Here is a 23,937-nt window from a genome sequence, read left to right as displayed (position 1 = left end):
AGGCAGGATGAGGTTTCCAACAGCAAATAACATGTCGCTGCTCATGTAGCGGGGTCACATGAGGGGACATGTTTTTAACATAAGCTTTTAATATTTGAGTTTATAAATCTTCAGCCTCCTGAGGCACCTCTGTGCCTCGGGGAGCTATCACTGCGTGCACCTGCACGCATGCGCAAACTTCTGTGCTCACCCTCCTCCCACCTCCACCCCGGCAGCGCTGAGAGCTGCAGCGCGTGTTTCACGCTGGTTGGCCCTTAATTGGCCAGCTGGCGTGAAATTGATGTCAGGGCCTGATTGCGGGTAGCAGGCGATTTCGTGACCCCTCTCGGGCCCACCCGCTGTGCCCGCTTGACAAGGTGAAAATCCTGCCCAAATAAAAAGATAAATCATTTTCTGAGGTATTTGAAAAAATATTGAAGATGACGATACCTGCATGTTCATTCTGATTATATTATGCAGTATTATTATTTATGTAGGTTGGTAATGTTAATATAGTAGGGTAAAAATGCAGCAATTTTAATGGTTGGATAAGGGGACAAACTAAATACAGTATAGGAAACAATGGAAAATTGGATAATGAATTACCAATGCCTAAACAGTCTCTCACTAGCATTGGACTTTTTTGTGCACTCGTGGCTTAGCTATTCTAATGTGCTGATTGACAAAAAACCCTTCACAGGAGGAGAAAGTAGTTTTCCCATATATTTGCTAAATATATAATCAGAATAAAATATTCCATGTGAGGGAACACTGGGAGACTAATTGTTCTGTAATAAAACTCAACAATTAAAATTATAGCTTTTTGGATTCAGTATTGTTGGCACCTCAAATGGAAAAAAATCAGCTGTGCACAAAGATGAATCGGTTGACTTGGCAATGGTGTCAAGGAGGGTATTAACATACTGAAGGCTTTAATGTGTCAGCAGTTTGTTCTGGCATAAGTTAAAGCCAAAAACAAAAATACCTGGAAAAACTCAGCAGGTCTGACAGCATCTGCGGAGAGGAATACAGTTGATGTTTCGAGTCCGTATGACTCTTCATCAGAACTAAGGAAATAGAGAAATGAGGTGAAATATAAGCTGGTAGAGGTGGGGGGGGGGGGGGCGGGGTGTGTGTGTGTGTGTGTGTGTGGTGGGACAGGTGGAGCTGGATAAGGGGCCAGTGATAGGTGGAGGCAAAGAAGGGATTGCCAAAGATATCATAGACAAATGGACAAAGGGGTGTTGACGGTGGTATTATATAAGGAATGTGCTAACGGGGACATTGAGAGTGGCAAGCAGGACAAGCTAGTGGCAGATGGCCCTAGTGGGGGTGGGGTGGGGGGAAGGGATCGAACTGGGCTAAAAGGTAGAGATAAAACAATAGATTGAAACAAATTTAAAAATAGGTGGGAAAAGAAAAATAAATATTTTTTAAATTATAAATTATTGGAAAAAGCGATATCAGAAATGGGGTGGGGATGGAGGAGAGAGTTCTTGATCTGAAATTGTTGAACTCAATATTAAGTCCGGAAGGCTGTAAAGTGCCTAGTCGGAAGATGAGGTGCTGTTCCTCCAGTTTGCGTTTAGCTTCACTGGAACATTGCAGCAGGCCAAGGATGGACATGTGGGCATGAGAGCAGGGTGGTGTGTGTGTCTCTTTATGGGGCATGTGGAACCTTCCTTGTTCCAGTCCTACTCAGGCCCCCTCCCACATCTCTTTCTCCGGTACATTGATGACTGCTTTGTGCTCTCATCTGGATCTGGAAAAATGTATTCATTTTGCTTCCAATTTCCACCCTTCCATCATTTTCACGTGGTCCATCACTGACAGTTCCCTTCCCTGCCTTGACCTCTTAGTCTCAATTTCTGGTGATAGACTGTCCACCAATATTCATTACAAGCCTACCGACTCCCACAGCTACCTCAACTACAGCTCCTCACACCCCGCTTCCTATAAGGACTCCATCCCATTCTCTCAGTTCCTTCGCCTCCGTTGCATCTGTTCTGATGATGCCACTTTCCAAAACAGTTCCTCTGACATGTCTTCCTTCTTACTTAACCGAGGTTTTCAACCCACGATGGTTGACAGGACCCTCAACCATGTCCGGCCCATCTCCCGTGCATCTGCCCTCACACCTTCCTCTCCCTCCCAGAACTATGATAGGGTCCACTTTGTCCTCACTTATCACCCCACCAGCCTTCACATTCAAAGGATCATCCTCCACCATTTCTGCCAACTCTAGCATGATGCCACCACCAAACACATCTTCCCTTCACTCCCCTGGTGGCATTCCACAGGGATCGTTCCCTCCGGGACACCCTGGTCCACTCCTCCATCACCCCCTACACCTCAACCCCCTCCCACAGCACCTTCCCTTGCAACCGCAGAAGGTGCAACACCTGCCCCTTTGCTTCCCCCCTCCTCACCATGCAAGTGCTTCACTTGCACTTTCCTCAATTTAGTCTACTACATTCGCTGCTTCCAATGCAGACTGCATAGAGGAGACCCCTCTACATTGGAGGCACCAAACGCAGACTGGGTGACCGCTTTGCGGAACACCTCCAGTCTGTCTGCAAGCATGACCCAGACCTCCCTGTCGCTTGCCGTTTCAACACTCCACCCTGCTCTCTTGCCCACATGTCCGTCCTTGGCCTGCTGCAATGTTCCAGTGAAGCTCAACACAAACTGGAGGAACAACACCTCATCTTCCGACTAGGCACTTTACAGCCTTCCGGACTTATATTGAGTTTAGCAATTTCAGATCATGAATTCTCTCCTCCATCCCCACCCCCTTTCTGATCCCCCTTTTTCCAATAGCTTATAATTAAAAAGATATATACTTTTCTTTTCACGCCTATTTTAAAAATTTTTTGATTTGTTGATTTATCTCCACCTTTTAGCCCATTTCGATCCCTTCCCCCCCACCCCACCCCCACTAGGGCCATCTGCCACTAGCTTGTCCTGCCTGCTACCCTTAATGTCCTCGCTAGCACATTCCTTATATAATATCACCACTGTCAACACCCCTTTGTCCATTTGTCTTTGACATCTTTGGCAATCCCTTCTTTGCCTCCACCTATCACTGGCCCCCTATCCAGTTCTACCTGTCCCCACCCCCTTCTACCAGCTTATATTTCACCTCATTTCTCTATTGCCTTAATTCTGATGTAGAGTCATACGGACTCAAAACATCAACTGTATTCCTCTCCGCAGATGCTGTCAGACCTGCTGATTTTTTCCAGGTATTTTTGTTTTTATTTCAGATTTCCAGCATCTGCAGTGTTTTGCTTTTATGTTACATAAGTTAAAGCCAATCTGTTTGAAAAATAATCAGGGTCAACTCCTTCAATTTTTGTTCAAATTCTATCTTCCCAACCTTATGCCAGCTGTGACCAAGATAGAGGCTTATTTCAAGACCTCTGCCACTCTAGATAGCTGCCAAAAGTGATCTCGGTGATTCTCCAACCAAATTCAAGATCATTTCTTTCATGAATTATCCAGTTTCCACCTTGTCATGACAAACAGAAACTGACTTAAGGTGAAGAAATCATTGGTAAGGAGACAACTTGCATCATGTGTTAGTGTTCCAGTTTGTCACTCTATCATCCAAACTAATACATTAAAAAAACATTAAACTTGAAACTTTAACAGTCATTGTTTGTATTAATCAGTAAACAGAACTTTGAAATTCTGTAACACAGTTAGTTGAACTCAATACTCCGAAACTGATTAACCTGACCTGTATCCTTGGGAAATCTCCATTTCCTGGATGCAAACATATAAAGAAAATTGGGGAATATGTTCCAAGATTCTTATTACACTTTTCCTCTTTGACAACCCATTGGATTCCTGAGTGAAAGAATGCCTGAAGAATATGGTTCAGAAAGGACAGCATAAACATTTAAGTGGCAAGTAGCAATTAACTCCATTTTGACATTTTCCTCTCCCACAAATGATCTTAGCATCTTGTGGCCTCCAGCAGTAGAATGAAGACATATACACTGGTGAACAGGAATGTAGCTCTAGGCCTTTTGGCACTTCTGCTGACTAGGAAATGGTCCTCCAGGTGTTCAGATGCAGTGCAATTTGGGGCCACCGCTCCTCTCCTGTGCGGGATAGGGCAGAGAATTGCAGCTCTAGTGCAACATTCTCAAATACTTTTTATGACAGAACAATAGCTGTACTGATAATGTGTTCATTTCGATAAAATAGGGAGCAATTTAGCTTTCCTTACATTGTGTGTTACACCACCACTAAATAACACTTCATAGCTATATTGCATTAGTTAATCACTTGTTGCTGATGATCAAAAGGTATTCTTAAAAACCTGTTCTAACAATTTTGAAGGTGGTTATACATAGCGGTGTTGCTAGAGTTCTAGTTATAGGAGGCCAGATGTTAATTTTGGGGGGAGTTCTGTGCTGGGGTAGGGGCTGTTATGCAGTCAGGAAATCCAGAAGAACAGCTTTTCTGAATGTCCTACAAGATTCCTTTAAGTGGGATCTCTGCCCACAGGCAACCTGATTGACAGTCTGGAGGCCATTCGAGCAGAAATACTGATTCAAAGGACCAAAGCTTATGGGAGCAGGAAGGTTTATTCGGGGAGTGAGAAAGACCATGGGGGGAGGGTCCCACTCCTGCTCGCATTTGTATGTCTGCTTGTGTGTTATGAGGGGGGTGGTCTCAGGGATCTGATGGTGGTTAGAGGTATGATGTGGGAGCAGACAGATTGTGGTGTAGGGAGTATTTCCTGTGTTAGCGTATTGTTTGCTGAATCTGGAGAGAGCTCTTTCACTCCTCTTGGCCCACAAGCAGTAGTATAAAGACACTCACCTTATGGATTCAGCCCCTCTTGCCTTCTTTCAGCTGCCAAGTTTCCTGAATGCCTCAAAGTGCTCATCAACCCGAATTGATTGGGTTGGGCTACTGTTACAGATTTCTTGCATTTTAACCTGGGATGCTACCTCAACTCACCTGCTTTAGGAGTTAATATTCAGCCCAGGTTGTCTTGCCCTTTGTAACTGCGTGGATATAACTAAAATAAATGCACACATTGGGAAATCCATAGTGGTTGAACAATAACTGTAAGGAATAGTGGCCGTGCTATTTAGGAGGGTAGGAGAATGCAGAAATGTGCGATGAACGCTTTGAGGCTGAGAATCAGAGGCCCTGCCAAATTGAATGGCAGGAAATAATAAATATTTTCTTTTGTTCCTGCCTAACAACTGGCCAAATTGACAGGCTGGCTAGCTGATGGGCAAAGAACTCAGCAGCAAAAAGCTGCAGCTGGACACCTTTGCGGACAGTCCTTGACAATCAGGATGGGGCCAGGTTGGAGTTTGAGGTCTTTGGGGCAAGGGAGAAAGAGAGGCAGTCGAGAAAGGAAAGGGCTGTAGATCCATGTCTGTGTGGGTCAGCCATGATCACAGCATTGGGTAATGGAGAGGTTCTGATTGGCAGAGTGGTGGGGGGGGGGGCGGGGGGGTTGCTGATGACTTCTTTGAGGGGCCAGAGGGAGCACTCTTGCTCCTCTTGTTCCACAGGATTGCTGTAAAAGGCACACCTTCTTGAGCCATCAGACCCGTTTCCCTTTAACTGCTGATTTCCTGAGCCCAGGAAAGCCGGTTCAGAAATGCTTTCCCTGGCACAACACTCACAGTTCATGGCACTCACCGCCAGGAAAATGGTGGCCGGTGTGTATGAGGCAGGTTAGGGTGTCTTCCCAGTTTTAGAATTGCTCCCTGCCTCATTGTGCTCCAGGTATTCAATATCGAGGCCAATAATTCAGTTACCTTAATCCATTGTTATATTATGCATCTACATGTTCGTATATGGCATATTAAGAATACCAGCTGGGAACTAATAGGATAAAGATATATTGCTGCTTCAATCAGAATTATAGCGAATATCAAAATGCCTTGCTACTGGTATGGTGATCTGCCCATTTTATAGTTGAGTGGCTCTATAATGGTATGTTTATAGAGGATCTAGAACAGTGTTCTGATATAATGTTATTTCACATGTATAAAATCGATTCTGGGGACACAGAATTATCTGAATTTGGACAAAATGGATAAGTTATGCCTCATCACAATTATGCAGAATGTAAGCAACAACTTGTACTTATAGAGTCTTTAAGGAAACATGTCCCAAGGAACTTCACTGAGGCATATAGGAAAAGGAATAGCAAGCTAAAGAAAGTAAGTTTAGGAGCTATAACCAAAAGCTTGATCTGTGTGGTTCCAAAAGCAAACGGAGCTTTGAGAGTGAATTCCTGAGCATAGGGCCAAGGTGGCTGAAATCATGGCCATCAACATTGAACTAAAAGGAAGAGGAGGCTTAAGAGTCTCCAGTGTGAAGAACGGAGACAGAATTACCTGGAAAAACTCAGCAGGTCTGGCAGCATCGGCGGAGAAGAAAAGAGTTGACGTTTCGAGTCCTCATGACCCTTCGACAGAACTTGAGTTCGAGTCCAGGAAAGAGCTGAAATATAAGCTGGTTTAAGGTGTGTGTGTGGGGGGCGGAGAGATAGAGAGACAGAGAGGTGGAGGGGGTTGGTGTGGTTGTAGCGACAAACAAGCAGTGATAGAAGCAGATCATCAAAAGATGTCAACAACAATAGTACAATAGAACACATAGGTGTTAAAGATAAAGTTGGTGATATTATCCAAACGAATGTGCTAATTAAGAATGGATGGTAGGGCAGCATCCGCAGTTTTTTTGTTTTTATCTCTGAAGAACGGAGAGTTTGGGAAGTTGGCGGGGGAGTGGGGGAGGGTGTTTCAAGGCTAAAGGAACTTACAGAGATTGAGAGGAGCAAAGACATTGAGGAATTTTGACATTATGATTTAGATGTAGTTTTAACTTTGAGGCATTGGGGCACCAGGAGTGACAACAAGGGTGACAACAGGGACTTGGCATGAAATAGGATACTGCCATTAGAATTTTGGATAAGCTTAAGTTTATAGAGGATGGAGGGTGGGAGGTTGACCAGGATAGCAGTGGAATAATCGACTCTGGAGATGACAAAGGCAAGTATAGGATTTTTAGTGTGATAGAAGTGATTGGTGTGACAGAGATGGAAGAAGGTTGTCTTTGTGAGAGAGAAAATATGGGGTGGAAACATAGGTCAGGGTGCAAACAAGGAAGACACAGAGTTTGTGGCAGAAAAGAGGGATAATGACATTCATTGTCCTAATGTTTAGCTAGAGGAAAGTGAGACTTATTCAAGAATGAATGTGTGAGATGAGAGGGGTGGAAATCTGACCGGTGGGATTCAAATACGGAACTTCTGGAAAGTTGGACGTGGGTCTGAGAGATGACAACATGTTCAAGGACTTTGGAGAGATTGGGGATAGGCTAGTAGCTAATGAGGACAGAGGGGCCAAGGGTGGGTTTTTTTTTCCCAGAGTTGATGATGACAGTTTTCAAAGGGAGGGGACAGTATACTTACAATGTTTGGTCAGCAGTCTAGTGGGAATGGGGTCAGGAGCACAAGTTAGTCTCACGGATGAGACAAAATTGGAGAAAGCTTGGGGTAGGGGATGAAATTCAGGGCTTGAATTGAAAGGGGTCTAGGCATAGGTTTGGGTGATCCTTAAGTAGTGGGTGTTTTTGATGAGAATGAGAATGATTTTGATGAGAAGAGAATGATGCCCAGTAGAGTTTGACACAATTAAGTCAGGTCTGTTGTAATATAGAAAATGCGCCACCAAACTACCCACAGCAAGCTCCCACAGATAGGTGATAATGACCAAATCATTTGTTTCTTTTTGTGGAGTCGATGAAAGGATAAATATTATCCAGTGCACCATGGTTAACTCCCCTGCACTTCTTCAAAATATCATCTTTTAGGTCAAGTTGAGAGGGCAGATGGGGCCTTGGTTTAACATCTCATCCAAAACATGGCATCTCCGACAGTGTAGCCACTCCCTCAGCACTGCGCTGAAGTATCAGTCTTAGGTTTGATGCTGATGTCCTGCAGTGGGACTTGAACCTACAACCTTCTGACTCAAATGGGGGCTGCACCGGGTGGAATGACTGGGATGGGTGATGGTAATCACTTTGCTATGAATGAGGGTATGAAAGGTGGAGGTGAATGACTGGTAAACAAATTAACAGCCGCCATGACGTTATGGCAGGTGGAAAAGCGAAGCTGGGCAGTTGGAGGTTAGAGTTTGCAGTATACACTTAAGTTCATATTTGTCAATGGACTCTTAAGGTACCATTTGTAGTTATGAAGAAGGTTATTATTCTGACAGATAATAGGCACTTTGATCTACATAAAATCACCCAAAAATAAAGCAACACCCTGTTTCTGGTTTTAACATGTTACTGGAGCTTGCTGCGTGTAATTGGCTGCCACATATCCTATTTTACAACAGCATGTACACTCTAAAAGTACAGGGCTACATTAACTGTAAACCACCTTGGAATGTCCTGAGGTTGTGAACAATGCTATATAAATGTAAGTTTCTCTTTCATGACAAAGGATTGTTAATGAAGCAATCTGATATAAAATTGAATACTTGCACTTTTATAACTAAATTGCTAAATGACTTAGGCTATGAATGTTTCTAACCAATTGCCAAATTGTTCAGTTGGCAAGCTATCTAGCCAAAGCAAATAATGACATTTCCTTTCACAACTTAGTAGCCTCACTTGCCAGATCACCATTGCAAATCTGCTGTATTATTCATTATTCCTGTTCTGCTTTACATTAATCCTTATTTTATCTACTTTCTCTGTATAGTCTTGGAGTTCAATGCACAGTAATTACAAAGCTAACATTGTAACAATAGCTTTATTTTTGGTCAGCTAGTTGGCTGACATGCGCCAAAATCCACCACTAAGCTTAAGGGTCTCCAAACTAACCTACTGCAAAATTTACCCAGGTGGAGTTTCATATTTGCTGGATACTGAGTATGAACTCTCTCTCCATAATGGCATATCCCGAATACCCAAACCTAGAGAGATTAGGCAAGGTTGACAAAGAAAAGGTTTAGAGATCCCCAAATGTACACAGAAGTATGGTTGGACTTTAACCAGTTACCATACACAGCCAGAATACTGGTGAACTTCCTATAACAACATGTTATTGTACCTAAGCACAGTAGTAGTGATTTTTTTTTTAAATCACAGGCACTACCACAGCATGGATGAATTTAGCCATTATGATCTCCTGGATGCCACCACTCTTAGAAAAGTTGCTGAAGGACATAAAGCTAGTTTTTGTCTGGAGGACACCTCTTGTGACTATGGGTATTACAGAAGATATGCTTGCACAGCACATTCACAGGTACGTGAAACACAATTTAATATTATACAGCTGCCAACCAATGTTTATACTACAAATGAATAAGACTACTTTGTCCTATAGTGTTTCATCTGTGGCTCAGTTGGCAGCACTCTTACCTGAGTTAGTAATTTGTGGGCTCAATTGCTACAGTAGGTCTTGAGCACAAAAATCAAGCCAGACACTCCAGTGGAGTACCTCGGGAGTGATGCATTGTTAGGGGTACTGTCTTTTGGATGAGAGTTAAACTGAGGGCCTGTCCTGTCTCAGGTGGATGTAAACAAACCCATTGCACTATTTTGAAAAGGAGTAGGGGAGTTATCCCCAGTGTCTTGGCCAATATTTATCCTTCAATCAACATTAAAAAAAATACAGATTATTTGGTCGTTATCACATTGTTGTTTGTGGAAGCTTGCTGTGTGCAGATTAGCTGGCATATTTTCTATATTACATTTGTGATTAAATGCCATCTCAAGTGGACTGTTAAAAATTCTGTGATTTAGTGCATCTGGAGTTCCAAAAGCATTTCATAAAGTTCTGCAAATAGGCTGTCCACTAAGCTCACTGAAATAGGGATTAGAAATAAATAAGAAACTGACTGAAAGGCAGAAACCAGTGGGGACTTGTTGGAGGATACATGTCAGGATGGAGGGGAGATGCCAAATAACAAGGATTAGCATTGAGACTGCTATTGTTTCTATTTACAACAATGTTTACTATCTTACTAACGTATATAAGATAGTATAAGGTAGAGTGAAACAAGGATTAGCAAGGAATCCCAGGAGCAGAGGATCGTGCAATTGCTGATTTTCTGTTTTCCTTCTTAATTTTCCTTTTTTTCATGGGATCTGGCCAGCGTTTGTTGCCCATCTTTAACTGCCCTGGAACTGAGTGCCTTGCTAGGCCATTTCAGAGGGCAGTTAAGATTCAGTCACATTGTTGTGGGTCAGGAGTCACACGTAGGCAGACCAGGTAAGGATGGCAGAATTCCTACCCTAAAGGGCAGTAGTGAACCAGGTGCGATTTTACAATTGATGATAGTTACCTCGGAGCAGGATTTTACATTCGTCAGGCAGCTGTGTGCCTCACCCGATCGGATGTAAAATCACGCGTGATGGACGTCGGGCGAGCATCCTGATTACATTGTGTATTCTCACGATCTTTCTGTCGGTGGGCGCACGTGGGAGTTGGCAGCACGGCTGCCGACAATTAAGAGACTTATTAGGGCCCTTAAAGTATTAATTAATTTGTATTTTGCGCTGCCCACTCAACCGTTTGGTTGGCAGGTGGGTGAATAGGCCAGGTGGCCTTTGCATCGTTTACAAAACCTCATCCACGTGTGGGGTGAGGTTTCCAACGGTAAATATGAAACCAGTAAAAAAAATTTGCCATCCTTTCAAACATGTCCCTCTCCTTGTGATTGAGCCATGTTTATTTAATCTTTAAAATCTTTGTTGGTCAGTGTCCAATTCTTCATCTTGCTGAGGCAGTTCTGTGCCCTCTGGGAGCTGTCAGCATGTGCTCTCCTGTGCATATGCAGACTTCTGCACTCGCCTTCCCCCCAGCCCCCAACCTTGGCAGCACAGAGCCTTTCAGCGCGCCTTTCATCGGCCAGCCAGTGTGAATTCGTGGGCGGTTGTCCATTTTGCAGCCGTTTCCGGGCCCACCTGACGAAGGGAGAATCCTGCCCATGGTCACCATTACAGAGACCAGCTGTCATTCCCAGATTCATTAATTAATTGAATTTAAATTCTACCAGTTGCGGTGGTGGGATTCGAACTGGTGTCCCCAGAGTATTAACCTGGGCCTCTGGGTTACTGGTCTAGTGACAATACCACTACATCTATGTCTCCCCCATGTATACTACATATATATTACTTGGAGTTTAACTTTTCTCAAAGTGTAATTTTTATTATAATAAATTGTGTTTTCTGGTTGTTTATATTTTTTAACAACTACCTTTTATTTGTCTCTTTTGACTACGTTTTATGTGTTTAGCATGAGACTTAGGTCAAAGTAGTTAAGGGGGCTTAATTTTGAAATGCATTTGGAATTTTAGTTCCAGGGCAATTAGAGATGAGCAACAAATGCTGGCTTTGCCAGCGACACTCAGATCCACGACAAAAAGGAAAATTAAGAAGCAAATCAGCAATTGTACAATCCCCTGCTCCAATTCCCCTGCCTGACTTAAGTAAAGCGTCATGTTCCGTAGAAGAACAGGAAAGGTATATTTATTGTCCAGCCCGGCAGTTCTGAAATGCTGGCTTGCACTGAGGTAAAAAGTACCACATTTATATTGGAGTCGAGCTTTCATGGCAGTGACTCACTTAATTTACAGTTAAGACATTAATTTTACCAGAAATAGGCCTTCCCACAATCCACGGGGGAATTAACTTTTTCAAAAAAAGTTAGCGATTACTTAGGCAGATTCTGTCCTTCTGAATTAAATTTATCTGGATGAGGTTTGATGAAAAACGTAAAGGCTGCCTGGCCAATTCGCCGGTCCACCAATCATAAGAATGCACATGAACACTGTTTTAAGGTTTGTATTTGCAGCTATTTAGCAATGGGTGGGCAAGATCCATGCAAGTCAGTGGTAGCAAACTTGCTTGAAATACTTGTAGATGACATACAGAATTTTTTCAACCTCAGTATGGCAATAAGGAACCTGGCCTGATAAGCTGCTGAGTTAGTGCAGTGGGAAGAAGTTGAACAACAGCAACTCTACTTGCTTTTGTGGCTAACCAAAAATAACTCTTCTGCTAGCAGCAGGGCACCACATTTATTGCATTTTGCAGACTCCTCATGCTCTGGTTTTGGTCTGAATGTTTCTGAAACCATGGTTTGTACCTGATCATTGTAATAAATTTGAGAGTACACCAATGGATGTTAAATATTGTCACCATTTGAAACAAAGGTCTTATGGAACATTATATTCAGTTGGGGTTATACTAATGTTGTTTACACCAGGAGGTGTTATTAAAATAGAAAAATGTTTAAATGAAATTTCTTTGAACAAAACATCACTGTTGAACAGGACAGAAGTCCCTTTCATAGATAGTGTTATGTTGCTGTGGACTTCTAAAACAAAATTACTGGAAAACACATATTTTACAGAAATATTGACTTAACATTTCTATCAGTTATTTTTTACTGAGAGATATAAAAAGTTATCATAAAGTGACCCACCCAATCGCTTGCGCTTGTATCATGTACTGTCAGTTAAATAAATCTGATTACACAGTGGCAAAGAGAGTGTTGTGTTTATTGTACTGGATAAGCAACTCAGGGGCCACAGATACAAATCCTCCCAAATTGGGAATAAACCTACCATGCAATAAAGTGGCTATGAAAGTTGCCTGATTGCCTTAAAAAAGCCAACTTCGGGAACCAGCCACCCTGTTTGTCCTGACCCATGTGATTTTAGTCCTATAACATATGATTTACTTTTAGTATCCTCAGGGTAAGTAGGGACGGGCAGAAAAATTCTACTGCTAACAAAACATTCCTAAAGGATAACTGATGTAATGCAAGACTTCTCCATAAGGCTAAAGAATGGGGGTGATTTGTCATTAGACATACTTAGGAAACTTTTAAGATTTTGCGAAATGCTTTCACAGCCTTCTCATAAAAATGCAATTAATTTGCAAACAATGAACCAAATACTTCTTAACATAAATTGTACAATATTCTAACACTGTTGACTCTATGCTTGCAGGGATTGAGTCCAGGGTGTTATGATACTTACAATGCTGACATCGACTGCCAATGGATCGATATTACAGATGTTAAGGCAGGAAACTACATACTAAAAGTAAGTGACATCAAACAGTTATCACAGAAGAACAACAACACCATAGTGATTGATACTGACTTCCTTTTTCCTCATTCTACAGGTTGCAGTAAACCCAAGTTATTTGGTACCAGAATCAGACTATGCTAATAATGTTGTCCGTTGTGACCTTCGTTATACAGGCCACCATGCTTATACCTCGGGCTGTAGAATTTCACAGTAAGTGTTCATGAAATTAAGTAAACCCTAGGTAATTTACCAATTTGAGGTCAAAACAAATCTCTTTGCAAACATAAAATGTCCAAGTTGGTATAAAATATGTTGTTACATATTGCAATTTTAGTAGAAAGGTACTAAATGAATAAGGAATGCACTAATGCTTCATCTATTCCATTAGGACTAGTGATCTCTGTTCTTTATGAATTATTGTGGACACAAAAGCAAGTGTGCATATCAAAGAAATATAGGCCTGAATTTTACCTTTGGCAGCTGTGCACAATCGGCGGGTCTGGGAGCGGCTGGAAAAAGGACCGCTGACCAAGATCTGCCCCCGACCGGGATTTCAGTTGGCTGGGCAATTAACGGCCAGCCAGTGTGAAACACGCACTGAATAGCTCAACATTGCCGGGGAAGGGGTGGGAAGAGGGTGGGCGATGACATCACCGTGGGTGTAGGTGAGCACTGCGAGAGAGCTCCCTGAAGGCAGGTAGCTGCCAAAGGGAGCTGCAGACCTTCAAGTGGTCAGATAAAAGGTTTAAAAAGCTGCAAAATAATGTCCTTGCATCACAATCAAGCATCTGAAAATATATCTCATAAAAGTGCTGTCCACAGATATTTATTTTTATTTTGTTTCATAATGGAGATCTCATATTGCCCTTGGATGAGGTTTGATGAAAAATGTAAAGGCAGCCTGGCCGACTCGCTGGTCTGCCAACCATAAGGTTGTACAGACCACGAAAACTCAGAGAGAATTGTGCCATTAATGGGCTTAATTGCCCATTTAATTGTCAGCGGGCGTACTTGTGACTTTTGTGTGCGCCTACTGAGCAAAATATCGCACAAGTGCGCGATGACATTGGGACACTCACTTGACATCATTTTGCGCGATTTTACACCTGATTAGGCCGGGCAAGCGCCTGCCCACGGGACATTAAATTCTGCCCCTGGTTTTTAATCAGCTTCCTCAAGAGAAGGTAAAGTGAAAGATGATGAAACTAGTAAAACAAATTGTAGGACTTCAAAAATGTTCTGAAATTGCCATTGTATTCGTCACTAGTAAATCACCAAAGTATTCAAATTAGAATACAAAATGAGACCCATGTGTATATAACATTAGATCAGTTACATACATTTCTTTGTTATAGTCTTAATAGATGAGATATTACAATATGCTTTACTAGAAACATATAGCACATTCCCTTAATGCAGCATAAAAAATGCATAATATATGCCACTGGTTTGGCTAACTGATGATTATTGTGCCACTTCAATCTCGGGCATTAAATTGCTGTGAACGTAACTAATGATTTAATACTATATATTGTGAGTGGGAAAGAATACCAATCAAATCCCCAGGATTGGTAACAATTAAAAACACTGGTATTCTGTTCCGTATAATGACATTAATCTGACATTGTTGAATCTTGATCAATTAGCAGGGCAATTGGATTGAAATCCTGAATGATAGAAATAACTACAACTACAGTACCACTCAGGCCTGGTTGTTGTAACAAATAGCTCTCTCTTGGTTTTGTATTTTAATCAGCTGTCTGCACCCTATTCCACATGCATAGGCAGGCATATTCCATTTCTTCTGTAAGGGCTATTTTGGAGATGTCCGATCCTTAGTACCATTGTTACACTACTTCCCAACCTCCTGCCTGCCAGCTCCTAATGTTGAGATGTTCCTCTTTCTCTCCCCGCAGGTTTGAATGCTATGCTGTTCCTTTCCTCCCTGTATGTTGATGATGTAATTCAAAACAAATTAATTAGATTTTTAAAAAATGCTTAAGATACTATGATGAAGTTAATAATAGATTTTTTTAATTTAAAAAACATCTTGCAATACTGAAGTTTCCTGAATGACCTTTAAGGAAAAAGTAAGCATTGTGTCAATACTAAAGATTACGGTGGAAGGTAATGGTCATGTAGGGTCAACAGGGGAAGGGGAACAGGACAGCTGAGTGTACAAAATTTATTTTTCTACCTAGAGACCTATCTTGTTGAAGCAAACCAAAAGGCACACTACAACATTCATTAGAAAATCATGATTGTATTATAAGAGAGTTCCAGAGTTATCACAATTAACAATATCAAATTACTTTATTTTATACTCCGCACTCACACAGAGATCTTACACTGTTGGTTTCGTAACCCTAGGGCCAGGATTTTACATAGGTTGGGTGGGCTCAGCGGGAGGGTCAGGAACCCGACCGCCGCCCATAATCAGGTCCCCGCCGCCATTTTACACCGTTGGGCCAATTAAGGCCCACTCAGCGTAAAGCGTGACTCCAGCATCAGCGTGAAGGGGCGGGCGGGGGCAGGAACTCAGTGTCTGCCAGGTCCAGTGGCGCGGGCAGCCATGCAAAGGCTGCCATTGACGCGGAGGAGCGTTGTCATGCAGAACGTCAGTGCTGAACACGGCAGGCGGGAGGGCAGGTCGGTGGGGCAGTAGGCCCCGTGGCTTCCCAAAGAGCATCTCGCTGCCCTCCTGGAGGAGGTGGCAGCACGTCAGGATATCCTTGTCCCCAGGGACGGGAGGAGGAGGTCCCCCCACCTCAACAAAAATGCCTGGGAGGAGGTGGCATCCAGGGTGAATTCGCATGATGTGGGAGGTGCACAAGGGTGCAGTGCCGCAAGTGCTTCAATGACCTCTTATGATCGGGAAGGGTGAGCACTGTGTTGGCATCGGTCACTTAGCACAGCAGTTAGGAGCACCCCCCCCCACCAGACCTCAGAGTTTTTAGTTTTTGAAAATGTGGCCTACCCACCTGCCCATTGCCCCCGTGCGACAGCCTGAAAATCGCACAGGCTGCGTAAAATCAAATACAATTGGTGCCTCAAGGGCCTTAACTGGCTCATAGCACGCCCGCCTAGTGAAATATCATGATGGTACACAGCGATATCAGGACGCACACCCAACATTATCATGCATCATTTTACGCTCTGGCATGTCGAGCCCGCCCTCGCACACCAGATGTAAAATTCTGGCCTAGGTTTTACCACCTCTTGTAGAATATCCTGCGACAAATCACAGCATAAACAATATATTTCTTGTTTGGCACTGCACATTAGGCAACAGGGGTGGTCTTTTGAAAATTCTTTGCTACTTTTCTCTGGCTCAACTGCTATTTTTACTCATGTCTGGCGAAGTAACTGATGTTATTCTCGGCAGCACGGCATTTCTTATTCTTCCATTTCCATCAGGTCTACCATTGAATATTTATTCAGTTATGCTCATAGTTCTACAGTCTTTTGTAAACTTTACTCATCACAATTGGCATCTTGATCACGTGAAGCATACTGAGCCAACTTTATTGCTGCGAGGAACACTCAAGCCTGTTGTTATGAACTATCCTTTCTTGTTTCCTTTCCCCTCCAGCAGTCATTCCTATGATGCTTTTCCACAAGTCTTTTAAATTGCATGCAATTCCTTCTTTCTGCCCTTCTTCCTTCTCGTGCCCTTTTTCCTAAAGAGCGAGTTGCCCTTTTGACTTTTTTATACTTCAGCCCCAATTTTAATGACTTAAAACAAAATGCAGAGGATTTTTGGAAATGGCTGACCAATGTCAAATTATAATGTCTGCTGGATCCTCCACTCTCTGGTCCTAATGATATTCCTTAAATTGTCCTCAAGATTTGCATCCCTCAGTTTACCTCTATTGAATGCCAACTCTATAGTCTATCCTGCTTCCAGTTGACATGCCTTCCATTATTGAACTTTTGCCATGCTCATTCTATCCTTAAATAAAGGATGATTTTTGCCTTTTCATGCATACTTTCTAAAGTTTCTTTCAACTCACAAATTATCCATCACTTTGAAAGTTCTGGTTTAATCCATGTTGTCAGTGTTAGTTTTAAAGAATGTCTTGTGTAATTATGTACTTTTGTAGAATCAGAACACCATTTGTGTGTTATGGTATTTTGGTATTTTGTTTCTGGTGAAGTGCCAATCTTGGTCATGATCACCTATTACTAATTATTTAAAGTATGCATTTCTTTACTACAAAATCCTCAATTGAATCAATAATGTTTTCGTCAAATTTCTCCATATTTGAGTATTGCTGAAAAAAGAGAAATGCTGTTGAAGCTTTTGGTCTTGCACTCATCAGGACAGATATGCAAGAATATCCATTGTAAAGGGAACAACAATTTATACTGCATGAGAAAAGTGTGCTGAGTGGTCAGTAGAGGTGTTTCCATGAAGAATGCATCAGAGAACAGTTAACTGCCAAGCGTTTGATTAAATTCAAACCAGGTAGGTCGACTATGATTGGTCAAGGCATTGCCATGGGTAATGGCTGCCCCTAAGCTTTAGTTTAGTTGAAAAAGGCGCAATATGTGGACATACCCCTTCACTCTGCATTCTCCATGGCAACGCCTCTACCAGAGCCCACTTGCCACCCAGTCAGCATGCTCTTTTCATGCAATATACATTGTTGTTCCTGTTACAATAGGTATTCTTGCGTATCTGTCCTGAAGGGTGCAAGATGAAAAGCTTCAGCAGCACATCACTTTTGTCAACAAGTTCTGTACTACCAAATGACTATTCTCTATATTTCGAAGTCTGAAAATAATCCAATTGATACCTTAGGAATTTACTATTTTTTGATAAAATGCTTTGAGATTATAAATAATACGGTACGTAATTCTCTGTAGTACTGTTATTCAAAATATTGGAGCTTTTCACAGTCCTTTTCCTGACCTAGTGGTTATAATGGGATGGTTTGAGTAACTTTTTATTTTGTTACTGCTGTGCTATAAGCTAGTTACTGGGGCCTGACAGTTATTCTTTGAGATCTTTTGATTGCAAGAATATAAAAAAGATCAAGATTGGCAAAGGGCATTTAAACCATTGAAGCTAATCCCTTTAATACTCTAAATTTTCCATCTTAGTACCCGAAAACATTTAAAAAACATGTTTTTTTTACTTGTCTGCCTGTCAGATTATTTCAAAAATTTATTACTCTTTGAATAAATAATTTTTCCCAGCATTAGCTTCAAACATTTCATAGAAATTTGTTGGAAGTAATGAACAAAATTCACCTAAACTCAATTTTTTTTCAGATACTAACTTCACAGAGAACAAGATATGTTTAAGAATGGATTGAATCAGTAACATTTACAAGACACGAAACAAGTCAAGCTTCAGTCTCCGTATTTGGCACCATTTCAATTTAAACAATCCCAAACAGGTATTATTTGCAGGAGATGCTGAAATCTATGAGAACAAATGTTTTAAAACCCGTAACACTGTGACTGGGACCTCTGGAACCAATCTTTACTATTGCAGTGGAATCAATTTTGATACTTTAACTCATTCACTACACGTTGCTATTGTGATGGCACTTGCTACAGTTAACATCCGGTTTGCATAGATGCATTCTCCCAGGACCAAGGATTGTAGTGGAAATAGTGCCAAATGGTATCTTATTACTGAATGAGTTAAGAAAAGTTTGGTGTGATTAGACTATATTTAACTTGTTGTGATGGACATTTTATATTTTATATTTAATAAGCACATGACTATTCTAAATCATCCATTCCAAAAAAGGCCATTTTCCGCCACAGAAGTCACAGCAACCAGATGAAGAAGAATAAAACAGGGCAGGGCTAGTATCAAAAAAAGTGGATGAGTTAGAAGAAGCCATGTGATTATGAACAATACTGTGTTTACATTTAACAGTGATCCGGTTACATTCCACTGCTTTCATTCCAAACAATGAATCCTTTGTTTGTTGCAGGATGATTGCCTATTACCATGCATATTTGACTACGCAAGTTATAATTACAGTTGAAACATTAGAATTGTTTCTGTTTGTTGTTGTGCATTTATGCGCCGAAGAGGTGTAGAAATATAAATTTGATCTTAAATGCATTGCAATAGCATCAGCAAGGATCCCGTTAATATATATGTTTTATGTACTATTTGATCCCAAATAATACATTATTGAATGTCACAACATTCAATTGATTAAGGGCATGTGTGCTTTTTTGTAAATTTGAGCCTGACCTCTTCATCGGAAGCTCCCCAATGAGTGGTTAAAATTTATTCCTGTGGAATAAATGTTAAAGGCATTTCATCTTTTTTTTGTTCTACAGTAATAGCTGAGCAGAATTACAAATCCAGAATCTAAAAATCTAACCATTATCATATCAAGCTCTGTAAATATGAATTTAAGAATTTAGGACTGAAATAGCTTATGATTCAAGGCTTCCGATTTCTAAAAATGATGCTCGAACAATGGTTTATTTCTATAACTACAGTATCTCTAAAGATATTTTACTGTAGAAGAATATTGTTCCCAACAATAACATTTAATTTAAAACAGTGTGTAAAAATTAATAATGAAAATGAAATGTAACCATCAAGTTGATGTAAATTTTCATTTTTACATTGAAATGCAATTTTTGCTCACTGAGGAATGATGACTTATCTGCAAATAAATTGAACTTTTATTTAACATTATTGATTATAACTTTTGCAAATGAAAGTTATTAGTGAAGATAAAAGATGAAGACCTAAGTACCAAAAAATTAAATTCAGAAAAGTAAAATTAGATTTAAAAATCATTTCAACCACTAAAGACCAGGCCTAAAATAAGGGACAAAGGACAGATTAAAACAAAAATGGCTTCATGTCTCTGGAATTAACTTCTAAAAGCCCTTTTGGGATCCCTGATCAGTTCCATGTATATTTCAGGTTAGAATTAGTAGGAATTATATAAATAAATGTGAAGAAGAAACACCAATAACAGAGTAGCATGAAGTCTGAGGATTTGATGATACAATTATGTAAAATACCAGCAACTTGGAAGACAGGTCAAATATAGACTAAAGTAAAGGTTATCGTTCATTCATGTCAATCAAGTGCCAAGATAGTTAATAAATAACAATGCATGGATTACTTTTACACACTAATGATTTAGACACACAGAGCAGAATCTTGTGCCCTCTTCTGGTGAGTTTGTTGATGGGGAAGCATTTAATCAGGCGGGAGGTTGGCGGGTGGGGACTCTGTCGCCTTCCTGCCTCCATCTTCATTAAGTCCGTGGCAGGAAGGAACATAGACAGCCTTCCCACCCCACCACCAATTGAGACCCTTAAGAGGGGAGCATGATAAAAAAACCCGTGCTGGGTTGCTCAGGTGCCCAGGGGACCGGGGTCCCTCGTTCAAAGGGACTCAGTGCTTGACCAAAGGTTAGGGCTTTGGGAAGGTTGGGGTGGGGGGACCGTTGAAAGATCATTGTCCTACCTGCCAATTCCCCTCCCTTGCCAACCCCCATTCTACCATCACTCAAATCTGGCCTGAGATCCAGCGACGATTCTCGGGTGGGTGTCACACTGGCAGCAACCACCGCCTTCCTGGTGGTGCTGCCATTCAATAGAGCTGCTGGCCTCTAATTGGCCTTCTTCCCCCGGGTTCCTTGATCCTAGGGAAGGCCCACTGCTGGCCTGTTAAGTGTCTGAGTGGGACAAGATGATACAGGCTTTCCCTGAAAGAGATGATGGGGAACTCTTGTTGGCTCTCCAGCCGGCAGCCGAGACCCCCATCGCCTCCTCAAGATTCTGCCCCTTGACAGTCAGTCCTGTGTAGAATGGTAGATATTTGTGAGTATCAGCAAACCATTACCATTCAATGTGTTCTGGAGAAGTGGGTTGCTTAAATTCTCTGGTTTACGTATAGTACTTACAGTACACATGGATTTTAGTGCAGCAGATCTATTTCTAAGAGGCCTGTGCTGAAGGCATAGAAAAATGGAGTACACAGCAAATATATGAAGTTGCTTAGTACTGTCAACAAAAGTAACTCATAAAAAGATTCATTTTCTAGTTTTAAAAACTTTCATTTGAATATGCCATCGAAATTACTAAGTGATCCCTCCCTTTGAAGTATTGTGTAAATGCTGTACAGTGGCTAAGCTGCACTTATATGACTGAAACACTATTTGACATCAGTGATCCACCTTAATGCATTTGCTATAATTAACGTAATTGGTAGGTGCTGATGTTTGTTTCATTTACTGTATTTATTGCACATCATCATGACATGAACTGACACAACCTGCACTGTAAGGCTTAGCTATAAAGTGGATTGTACCACCAGTATTAGAGTTTAAAACAAAATGGAAAAAGTCAGTTAAAGGTTCATTAGTATCATGGATCACATAACACAGGATGCTGTTCAGCCTATTGTGCTCATATCAGCTCTTTGAACGAGATATCAAATTAGTCCCACTCTTCTACTCTTGCTCCATAACCCTGCAAATTTTCCTTTTTGAGTATATATCCAATTTCCTTAATTACTATTGAATCTGCTTTCATTACTGTTGCATGCAGTACCTTCTAGATCATAGCCTATGTTGTCTAAAATGCATTCTCGTCTCTCCTCTGATCCTTTCATTAATTTTAATTTTTGCCCTCTGATTACTGACTCTCCTGTCAGTGGGAACAGTTTTTCCTTTTTTACTCTATCAAAGCCCATTATAATTTTGAACACCTCAACTAAATCTCCTCTTACCCTTCTTTGCTCTAAGGAGACCAATCCTAGCTTCTCCAGTATTTCCAGTAATGCATCATTCCAGTAAAACATCTCTGCACCCTCTCCATGGGTTTGACATAATTCTTAAAGTGTGGTGCTCACAACAAGGCATAATATTCAGGCTAGGCCTAACCAGCAATTTGCAAAAGTTTGGCATAACTGTCTTGCTTTCCTATGTCAAACCTCTATTCATAAAGCCAAGAATCTCATACTCAGGAAAATATTAGAGGATTACACCCTCCCCCCACCCAGTTAAAATGACTGTACAAAGGCATACACACCATTCTCACTTGCCTCCCATCTCCCACAACTTTTTCTAGGAGGCCTAAATCTGATATAAAGGCAATTTCAGCTTTCTCTTTCTGCGAGGTACCTTGATGCTGGTAGGCATCCCTAAGCCAGTCTAGAGTGACCTCCCTTAAGTTTGCCAGCTGCCTCTCTCTGCCTATTTCATGTGGGCAGCTAGCAGGAAGGATGGAAATGAGATCCAGCCATAAAAATCAGCTGAGGCTTCCCACAGAGACTCATATGCAGGAAGTTAAAATTCACCATATTATGTGTATGCAGTTTCATGAGGTTCAGTTTTTTGAAAGATTTAACTTTTAAATCATAAAGAAGATAAGCAATCTTTTAAATTGGTCACAGAAATTTCAGCACAGATAATAGCTAGTAAAGAATCTACACCTAGCCAACTTAATACTGTTAGTCGGAACAGCATATTTAATATTAACAGTATACTAAGCATTATTTCCTTTACACAACTGACTTAAATAGTCTATTCCAGTCACACAGTCATCATTACTTTTTCACTAGTATCAACAATACAGTTTGACAAGCAGTGGTATCACAATTACCTGCTAAATAATGAAAACTACTCTGAAAGATAAAGGAGTGATTAATTTCACACCGTCCATTAATCGTGTGGTCTAAATGTATTTTCCCAGGTACAATGGTGTCAAAGATTTTGGCCAGTGTTTTTAAAAAAAAATCAAAATGTAGAAAAATGTAATTTTCCTCATTAGTGTGCTGTAGTGGATAAAGATACCATAGTCATTTATTCTGGTGGTCCTTGCTTATAGCTGAAGTGCAACATCATGTTGGAAGATAACATTGCTTCTATGGAGGGGTGAACAAGTATATGTATAACAAAATAATTATATTTACTGTCCCCCTGGGGAAATGTTTCATCATAAGAAGCCCTAGCACAAATGCAATAATTTTAGGGTAGTCAAAGATTAATCGTAAAGGCTGTGGGCTACAACTTTTAATAAAAGAACAACTTCCATTGTAATGGGTTTTATTCTCAAAGATTTTCTATAATTCATATGCATCTTAGTACAAAGGATGCTATTTCAATTTGGAACTTTGTGAAAAAAAGTTTCATAAAAAATGCAAAGAAAATGCTATTGCTGGAAATATGCTCAGTGATAAGTAAAAAAATGAAATGCCACTAAGTTTACAAGCCTGTTTTGGTGCTTTTCACCATATGTATCAGCTTCATACTGAATTTCATAATTTTTAGCTGCAGATAATTTTTATTTCTAGAAATCAATGTATCTGTACTTGAAGCTTATAGTTACTGTAATAATTTGTAGATGGTAGATACGTAATGGTTATTGCAGATTTATAATCCAGAGTTATTTGCCTATATCAGATTGTGAGACCTTAACTTGAATAAAAATGTTTTCAACTAGTGATATTGCTTTGTGACTTTACTCAGTGGCATCCAAATCACCTTCAAATGTATCACACAAAGTTAGATAAGTGGTCAAATTAGAGATTTTTGTAAATGTCTTGTTTCACATTCATCCCAGGTTCAGCAGCGATGGCAACAGTAATCACTCAATGGTTCATCGCTATCGAGAATGACATAGACACTGATAATAATGACACAAAGAACAGCAGATGGCAGATTGTCTCTAGGGCTGATGTTTCCTGATTTCTTTTGGGCTAGTGCGGTACATCTTACTTCAAGCTTTGTCATGCTATCATGAAACATCTTTTGCTACATTTTACTGTCAAGCATCATGTTCCCATGTGGCAGAGTGGACGTTTTTTTTTAAAAAAAAAGATTGGGCTTAAGGTAATCTTTGCATCTTTTGAATG

The 23,937-nt window shown here is 40.9% G+C and overlaps 1 protein-coding gene across 1 annotated transcript in view; it reads left to right on the top strand.

The window, feature by feature from the left end:
• LOC121277063 (protein-lysine 6-oxidase-like) overlaps positions 1–23,526 on the top strand; it is a 36,573-nt gene extending 13,047 nt beyond the window's left edge. Inside the window, exons 4-7 of the mRNA XM_041185998.1 lie at positions 9,124–9,280; positions 12,996–13,091; positions 13,174–13,289; positions 18,357–23,526. Of these exons, the coding sequence (XP_041041932.1) occupies positions 9,124–9,280; positions 12,996–13,091; positions 13,174–13,289; positions 18,357–18,363 (376 nt within the window). The 3' untranslated portion in view covers positions 18,364–23,526. The remainder of the gene's footprint in view (positions 1–9,123; positions 9,281–12,995; positions 13,092–13,173; positions 13,290–18,356) is intronic.
• The last annotated feature ends 411 nt before the right edge of the window (positions 23,527–23,937 follow it).

This window comes from Carcharodon carcharias, chromosome 4 (assembly GCF_017639515.1).
Source record: "Carcharodon carcharias isolate sCarCar2 chromosome 4, sCarCar2.pri, whole genome shotgun sequence".
Classification (NCBI taxonomy): domain Eukaryota; kingdom Metazoa; phylum Chordata; class Chondrichthyes; order Lamniformes; family Lamnidae; genus Carcharodon; species Carcharodon carcharias.
Note: the sequence above shows the minus strand (reverse complement) of the source record. Positions and strands in the feature narration are given on the sequence as shown.